The sequence below is a fragment of the Filobasidium floriforme genome (genome assembly GCF_021052385.1).
Source record: "Filobasidium floriforme strain CBS 6241 chromosome Unknown HD553scaffold_11, whole genome shotgun sequence".
In the NCBI taxonomy this organism is placed as follows: domain Eukaryota; kingdom Fungi; phylum Basidiomycota; class Tremellomycetes; order Filobasidiales; family Filobasidiaceae; genus Filobasidium; species Filobasidium floriforme.
This window is the reverse complement of record NW_025763632.1, coordinates 618,004-626,730: the sequence shown is the minus strand read 5'-3', so window position 1 is coordinate 626,730 and position 8,727 is coordinate 618,004. Positions and strand designations below refer to the sequence as shown.

At 53.4% G+C, this 8,727-nt stretch overlaps 1 protein-coding gene across 1 annotated transcript; it reads left to right on the top strand.

Annotated features, from left to right (window-relative positions):
- The first annotated feature begins 723 nt into the window (after window positions 1-723).
- On the top strand, window positions 724-3,520 carry HD553DRAFT_311652 (WD40-repeat-containing domain protein). The gene is made up of 7 exons (XM_046179993.1): window positions 724-1,002; window positions 1,073-1,213; window positions 1,332-1,674; window positions 1,904-2,331; window positions 2,413-2,867; window positions 2,941-3,027; window positions 3,093-3,520. The coding sequence occupies exons 1-7, from the start codon at window positions 967-969 to the stop codon at window positions 3,313-3,315; spliced, it is 1,713 nt and encodes a 570-aa protein (XP_046036643.1). The 5' UTR covers window positions 724-966; the 3' UTR covers window positions 3,316-3,520.
- The last annotated feature ends 5,207 nt before the right edge of the window (window positions 3,521-8,727 follow it).

Below are 8,727 nucleotides of genomic sequence, written 5' to 3'. Positions count from 1 at the left end.
ACTCGAACGGGGATTTCGAGAGTCGCGGTAACGAGGTCCCTGTCCTCTAATTCCGTACACAGAAGGTGAAACGCGGGTGGGAACATGCCTATGGAGTCCCAGCAGGCTATTACTGAGCCTGTAGCCCATGCGTCGACGACCGTTATCGCCCTACTATGATCGATAAGGATGGAGGTCGATTCTCGAGGTGGTTGCCTCGAGCGGAAGTTGTCGCCGACGATATGTTCCGCTACAATGGTGATGGCGGCGGCAATCTGACGTTGGCGAAGTGTTCTCTCCTCGAGGTATCCGGCAAGACCTTCGTCAGCAGAATCGACCGAGTCGTTATCGGTAGATTCGTCGAAATCGATATCGTCAAAGGCAGGAGAAGGAGGGATGTCCATGTCGACGTAAACGGAATACGGCTGTAACTTTTGATGTACTGATCCAATAATTGCGGGACTTGTACGGATCGGTTTTTCAAACGAAGATCTATCGGTATGTTCTAGTTTGATAGCGATCTGACGATATTACCTTCCATCGCATAAACACGCTGTAAGTCGATTCCTACGTCGATGTTCGAAGTCGATAAACGACCTATGGATATGCTTCCGACGCGCGTCTCGGAGGCAAATATCGGTGTCACGTGACCAGTCTAAGAAAAACTCGCGAACGGGCTGAGAACGCTGAAAATGTAATTAGGCACCGTTCGCTAACAAATTACAGCCACTGCGTGCCAGCCACCATTTTTCCGCTGGCTGAGAAAACTCGCGAACGCACCCTTAGTTTTGACCGGCGATGACCGCTACCCGCGATCGACGTGGACGATGTGACCAATTCAACCACCTCGACTTGTAGACTTACCACCGACGACTACTGACTACCATTACTACTACTACTACTATCACTACCATCCAGTTATCTGTCTATTCATCCACCCGTTCACGGGACTCTGCGCCGTCGGAGAACGACTCGGTCGCGCATACTATGGACTTCACGCTACCTCACGTGCGAGGACTAAAGGTTAGCGGTAAAGCTCCCTTCACCACCACGTCTACCGTCTAACCATTATCGTCCGTTCTTATCGCTCTAGCTGCCTCGCCCGACCGCTCCCAGAGCCACTCTGGACAAGAACAATCATGAAGGACCGGTGAATAGCCTAGCGTGGAGTTGTGACGGTCATCACCTGGCGACAGGCGGCGAAGACAAGACGGTCAAGATATGGCAGTTCAAGGTGAGCATCCCTTCCTTTCCAATCGTACTTTTAGATCCGGCTTGCAATCTGATGGTATTGTTCTCGACTTGACGTGCTACATCTGTTCCATTCTCCACCTGCGTTCCGTTTGCTCCAGCACGGTGCAGTCCCGCCTTTTTCCCTCGTCAAGACGGACGGGTCGACCATCCTGCAAAGCGCCGATCCTAGAGATCTTTCCGCCCAAGATTCTCCCGCAACGACCTCGACCGCTCCCATCACAGCTTTGGCCTTCTCTCCTCGACATCCAGATATCCTTGCGGTGGCTTCTCACGTTGAAGGTTGGAACCCTGCAGCTCATGGTGTAGAGGGAGGCTTACACGGGGTGCACGTGGTACACGGGTCGGGAAGTCGGTCAGGGCGTGACGCCGCTCGGTCCGGTGAAGAGAAGATGCAGAAGGTGCCGATGCAGCGGCCTCGAGTGACGATCTGGAATATCAAGAGTAAGTCAGCTTCTCGATCTCAGCTTGTTACCGAACCAGCTCCGCGTCGAGTCTCTCGCTCGCATCCAGCAACGATCCCCTTCTCGACTACATCTTCGTCCTCCTTGGAGTCGGATCCTCCCCTTGTCTCCATCGTTCTTTCTCTCTCTCTTTCGTTTGCTCTCTTGCTGGCTTGCCCGCTTGCCTGCACCGTTAGTTCTCAAGCTGATCCCGATCTACTCGCCTGTAGCACGCCGTCCGATCTCTACCATCTTGCTTTCCCACAACCCCGTCTCCATGACGTTTCATCCGTCGGCCTATCAACTCCTTATCGTTTGCATGGACAAGACCGCGGTGGACTATGGCGTATTCTGTTGGCAAAAAGAGACGAGTATCACGGCCGAAGCGATCAACGAGACGTACGGTTCACCTCTAGATCGCGAAGTTCAACCTACCGATACCATCGACCCCGCCTCAAATTTCCTCAAGGATGACACGGCGATTGATGCGGCGGAGCGCCGAAAGCGAAAAGAGGATGTCGAATCTAGACTGGCCCACCAGCGTCGAGTCGAAACGGAAGGCGATGAAGGATGGACGATACGTCGGGATGTAGAGCTCGTTCTGAAGGAGCGGTCCGAAGAGATGCGGGGTCGTGGTTTTGACGGTGGTGTAAGCGAGGTACGTGGTGATGATATCAATATTGGGGTGTTTGAGAGACAAGGCCAAGAGCTAATGTCAGCGCTTGACTCGCTTAAACAGCTCAACGGCGCCTGCTTCTCACCTTGCGGAACTCGTCTCTACACCGGTAACCACGATGGTACCGTTCATCTCTGGCATTACCCTACGGCGCCTAACGCCGGACCATCGACCCAATCGGCTGGATCGCCTATGGCCGTCGAAGCCGATCCGCCCTCGGTATCCGAGTCGACACAGATCGCTCGTGTCGAGGCTGAGAACGAGGAAACGGTCCAGGGTGATATGGATACGTCCGGCGAAGTTGTTCAAAGAGCGAATATGGCCAGCGAGTCTGCTGAAGCCATCTCGACTCCTCCCGAAGGTCACAACCAGAAAGCGGAAGATGGCGGAGTGATTCCTCGATCGCCGGTGTTACCGGACCAAGCAGCTGAAGTGACGAAGATGCCGTTGGTATGGTTGAAGTGCATCGAGACGAATCAGGGTTGCGTGAACTGTATCGAGATGGATCCGAGAAGACGGTATGTTTCAGCGCTGTTTTCGACGGCGTCGCTCTCGTTACTCACCATTAGTTTTTTTTTGTGGTTTCTCTAGATTTTTTGTTACAGGTGGTTCCGAGGGTCTTGTTGCCGTTTGTACCCTTGCAGATGGGGTACCGTTTACGACTTTCAGCACATATACGTGAGCGGTTTTTGTTTGCCGCGGAGAAGCTCAAATCGATGCACGGCTAAAATTTGTTGTTACAGGGAAGAGATCAAATACGTCAAACTAAGTTGGAACGGAGAGGTTTTGGTGATTGCAGGGAGCGACCGTGTTGAGTTAGTCAACGTGATCGATGGAGACGTGAGGCGTATAGAGGTCGATGGACGGGTACAGGCCGTCCAGTGGTCGCCGGCGCGACTAGTTCTGACTTGGGTTTCTGTCAAACCAGGCGAAACGTCAGCCAAGTGGTATTCGTTGCAGATGTAGAGGTACGATGTCGTACCATATGTATTGTTGAAGGATGTCTTCCCCCAATAGGAAAGCGCAGAGCGACGCTACAGCTCGTAACGTACGACGACCTCGCTGCAACCCAGCGATGTATACCTCCCAGCCTGAAAGTCGATTCTGGTACCATTGACCTAACGCCGTCGCGGTACCCTCATCCCAGCCCGTAACAGTAGTAGCAAACAATCTTGTTACTGCTTTCAGCAAACAAGACCCGGTTGCTTGCATGCCGACCAAAATGTCATGGCGCTGTACCCACGCTTGCTGCACAAATTGCGACCTTGCAGCCCTGACGTTGTCGAAGGAGAGATTTAGGATCGGTTGGCCGAGGAAAGGATCCGAATCCGGCAAACGCCCTCCCCCAAGTCCTAAATACACGGCTGCAGGGAGCATCTGTACGGTGGGGTTAACGTGTAGACGGAACGCTTTGTTAGCGATTGACTAGGGCGGGCGTTCCGTCCGAGAGTGGATGTACCTGTACTAGATCGATGTCCGTCCAGAGTCCTTGTTGAGCAGCCATGAACGTCCCTAAAGCAGATTCCGCTGCGTCTCCGATAGCTTTGACCGCTTTCCTGTGGTCATCGCGTGGTTGAGCTGGTGAAGACCGAGGTGGAATAAGTGACAGCGATTCCTAACTAAACGAGTCCAGACTTACCAGTTCGACGAAGTAAAGCTAAGAAACCACTCTTCCATATCCCCAAAAACAGATTGAAATTATTGACAGAGGTCTTGTAGAATTCTTCTCCGCGCAGGGGGTAATTCAATGCTATGAAAGCTTCAAACCATGCGTCCCCCAAGAATTCTAACTTCCTCTGCGTTGGCCAATACCCAAGGGGAATATTTGCGTCCTGACCGAAACCTTTTACCAGCTGTAAGGGTAGATGAGCTACGCCCAACCGTTCCGCAGCGTAGGCCATTCTAGTAAGATCGGCTAGAGATCTATGAAGAATTGAAGGGGGTTGTTATAGCGACGCGCGCGTACGCCGGACTCGAGTCGTACCAACTCCGGCGGAGTTGTTCAAGGAGCATATCGTATTGTACCACTTTGTATCAGCATTGTAGTATATAGTCTTTCATCTGTTATTACATCTATATACCCTAGTCCTACGTTCTACATTACTCCCGGATATGTCCTCGCAGGTATACATCGAGCCGGTCTTCCCTGGAGCCTTCTCGACGCCTAACAGAATAACAGATCATCCGAGTTCCCCGGGTAATGACTTGAACGTAGCAACTGGAGAACCGTTGGTGCTGAGCAGCATAGGTTCTCCCTCTCGACCGGAGGCTCATATTACGGTCACCGGCACCTTCTATCCGAATGGTACTCCGACGGAGACGGTCTTGATGATCGACTCAGGAGCGACCAGTTTGTTTATAGACACCGAATTCGTCGAGCAACACGGATTCGACCTCATTCCTTTAGAACGACCCCGACCACTCCTGGTCATTGATGGGAGAGAGATCTCTTCCGGTGCAGTTACACACCGGGTACAAGCTAGACTACGTATCGGTAGACATACCGAAACGGCGTACTTCTACGTATGTAGCCTCGGAACTTTCACAACGGTGCTCGGCCTACCATGGTTGAAGGAGCACAACCCCCGAATTGACTGGGAAATGAGCGCAGTAGCGTTCGAAGATAAGTGCGTCCAGAACGGATGTACACCAGCAAAAGAAATAGTATACTCCCCCGTGGATTACGAAGCGGAGGAGAAGGAGTTACGTTCGACGGACCGAATCAAAGGAGGGGTCACCGAAGAACTAGTAGTGGCCTACCTCAAGGCCAATGATGAAGAAGAAGAGAGGGCGAGGCGTCCCGACTTATGGGATTGGGACGACAAGCCAGCGGAGAGTTTCCCGGGAGACCTGGACCCTCCCGAATATATGGAGACGTTACGGAAGGTGGTACCGGAGAAGTATCACGCTTTCCTCGGAGCGTTCTCCAAGACCAAGGCCGACGAGTTGCCGGCACATAGAGACTTCGATCACTCGATCGACGTAGAGGAAGGGAAAGTACCCCCCTTCGGAAAACTCTACAACCACTCCGAAAAGGAGAGCGCCGAATTGAAGCGCTGGATCAAGGAGAACCTTGATAAAGGTTTTATCAGGGCTTCGACGTCACCCGCCGCAAGTCCCGTATTGTTTGTCCCGAAGAAGGGAGGAGAGCTCAGGCTCTGTATTGACTACCGGCGTTTGAACGCCATTACCACAAAGGATCGAACCCCGTTACCGCTGATTTCCGAGACGCTCGATAAGTTAACGACAGCGAAGGTCTATACCAAGTTGGACCTCCGAGGAGCGTACAACTTGTTACGAGTAAAGGAAGGGGACGAATGGAAGACAGCTTTCCGTACTAGATACGGACTGTTTGAGTGTCTGGTGATGCCGTTCGGGTTGACGAACGCTCCGGCGACGTTCCAAAGGTGGATGAACCATGTGTTCAGGGACCTTCTGGACGAGTCCGTCGTAGTGTACCTGGACGACATCCTCGTGTTCTCTCCCGACGAGACTACGCACGAGAGACACGTGAAGGAGGTGCTGCGAAGGCTACAAGAAAATGGGCTGTACGCCAAAGCAGAGAAGTGTGAGTTCCACACAACAGACACGGAGTTCCTTGGATACGACGTGTCTCCGGGAGGGGTAAAGATGAACCCCTCCAAGGTGTCGTCCATAGAACAATGGGCGGCGCCTCGAAACCTGAAGGGACTACAGTCGTTCCTAGGTTTCGCCAACTACTATCGGAGGTTCATCACGAACTACTCCCAGAAGATACAGGGGATGACAAAGCTCCTGAAGAAAGGAGTGCGGTTTCAATGGAACGAATCCGCAGAGACTGCGTTCGTAACGCTGAAGAAGGCGTTCACGCAGGCGCCTATACTGGCGCATTTCCAGGAAGATGCAGAGGTAACGTTAGAAACGGATGCCTCGGCCGGAGCGATTGGAGCGGTGATGTCGCAGAGAGGTTCGGACGGAAAACTCCGACCAGTAGCGTTCATGTCAAAGTCGTTAACTCCCGCAGAGCGGAACTACGACGTTCACGACAGAGAGATGCTGGCCATCGTCTACGCCTGCAAGATATGGCGACACTACCTGGAGGGACCTCACCCTATTCGGATCTTTACCGATCACAAGAACCTCGAGTACTTCCGAACGGAGAAGTTACTGTCGAGGCGACAAGCAAGATGGTCCCAGCTGTTGAACAGTCTGAGCTACACCCTGGAGTACAAGCCGGGGGTGATGAACGGTAAGGCCGACGCCTTGAGTCGGAAAGAGGAGCTCCTAGAAGAGAGCGAACCAAGACAGACCGAGACGATGCTACGGCCCATGAATCTCTCGGCTACAGCGCGGGAGATTCCTCCGCATCTACAGATCAACGGTACCCTGCCAATTCCCAGCGAGGACCTCCGGAGAGACCTGTTGCAAGGTTACGAGGCGGACGAAGTAGTCAAGGCCATCTTGGAGAAGATGGAGAGGGAGCCCAACGAGCAGGGTCCCTACAAGAAGGATGGCGAGGGGTTCCTAATCTACAAGGGACTCCTGTACGTCCCTGATGTGGAGTCGGTAAGGGTCCGACTGATGAAGTACGTTCACGACGGCAAGCTCGCGGGGCACTACGGGCGAGACAAAACGGAGGACCTCCTCTCGAGAGACTTTTATTGGCCCCGAATGAGAGACTGGGTAGGCAACTACGTGGCCTCGTGCTTGACGTGCCAGAAGAACCGCCGTCCCCGACAAAAGCCGATCGGGGAATTGGCCCCTCTACCTGCGGCGAGGAAGCCGTGGTCGTCTATCACTTGGGACCACATCACGGACCTCCCCGAGTCATTGGGCCAGGATGCAATCCTGGTAATCGTCGACCGCTTCAGTAAGCGGGCACACTTCATCCCGTGTCGAAAGGATAACAACGCCTCGTACCTGGCGAAGTTATTCTTCTCCCACTACGTCAAGTTGCACGGGTTCCCTGATCAGATCATCTCGGACAGAGGAACATTGTTCATGTCTAGCTTCTGGCGGGATGTGTGTGCTTTTGCGGGTGTCGAGAGGAGGTTCTCGACGGCATACCACCCGGAGACTGACGGGCAAACGGAGAGGAGCAACTCGACATTGGAACAGTACCTGCGGAGTTACGTGAACTTCCAGCAGGATGATTGGGCGGAGTTGTTGCCTCTGGCGGAGTTCGCCTACAACAACTCCAAGCATTCCGCCATAGGGATGTCGCCTTTCATGGCCTCCGAGGGGACTGACCACAAGTTCACCATCCGGATGGCCGAAGTGCCCAATGAAAGCGCGGATGAGTTCAGGGAGCGACTCTCGAACATCCACGAGTCGGTACTCCGGGCGTTGGAGCAAGCAAGGGTAGATATGGCGAAATACGCCAACAGAAAGAGGCGACCCGTTCCCGACGAGGGAATGGAGGTCGGGGATCAAGTGATGTTGTCTACGGACCACATCAAGACGGTTCGTCCAAACAAGAAGTTGGACTACAAGACCCTCGGACCTTTCAAGATCACCGAGGTCGTGGGAGATGCGAAGATGGCGCGAAGGTTGGAGCTTCCCGAGCAACTGCGGCGGGTACACCCCGTGTTCCATGTCTCGATGCTGATTCCGTACAAGCGGAATGAGCTGCCCTCGCGGGAACAGGTCCCGCCTCCTCCCCCAGAGGTGGTGGATAACGGTGACACCCAGTGGATAGTATCTGAGATCGTAGATTCGCGGAGCAGGAAGCGGGGACGTCAGACGCGTACCCAATATCTGGTGCGGTGGGAAGGTTACGAGGATGAGTATAACGAGTGGGTACATCCGGAGGACTTCCACCATGACGACCAAGCGGTGCTGGATTATCATCGACGATACCCAAACAAGCCGAAACCTGCTTTCGAGGAGTACGGCGATGCCTAGGGCGTTCGGAGCTCGCCCGTAACGGGGGGATCCTGTTATAGCGACGCGCGCGTACGCCGGACTCGAGTCGTACCAACTCCGGCGGAGTTGTTCAAGGAGCATATTGTATTGTACCACTTTGTATCAGCATTGTAGTATATAGTCTTTCATCTGTTATTACATCTATATACCCTAGTCCTACGTTCTACATTACTCCCGGATATGTCCTCGCAGGTATACATCGAGCCGGTCTTCCCTGGAGCCTTCTCGACGCCTAACAGGGGTTCAGACAACGAGAACCCTACCTCTAGATCGAACAGGGCGATACTGAAAGTTTCAGTATCTCCCTGGACTTGATGGTACCCCATCAAGCGATCAGGTAACCAGTGATAAGGCCAGAGATAAGTCTTTGCCCTGAACGTGACAAGATATATCCTCCCTCGGTAGTGGTGTTGGCCTTCGCAGTCGGGTTGGCCTTTGCAATCCACCGGTTTGACGTCTTCATCGCAAGGGGCG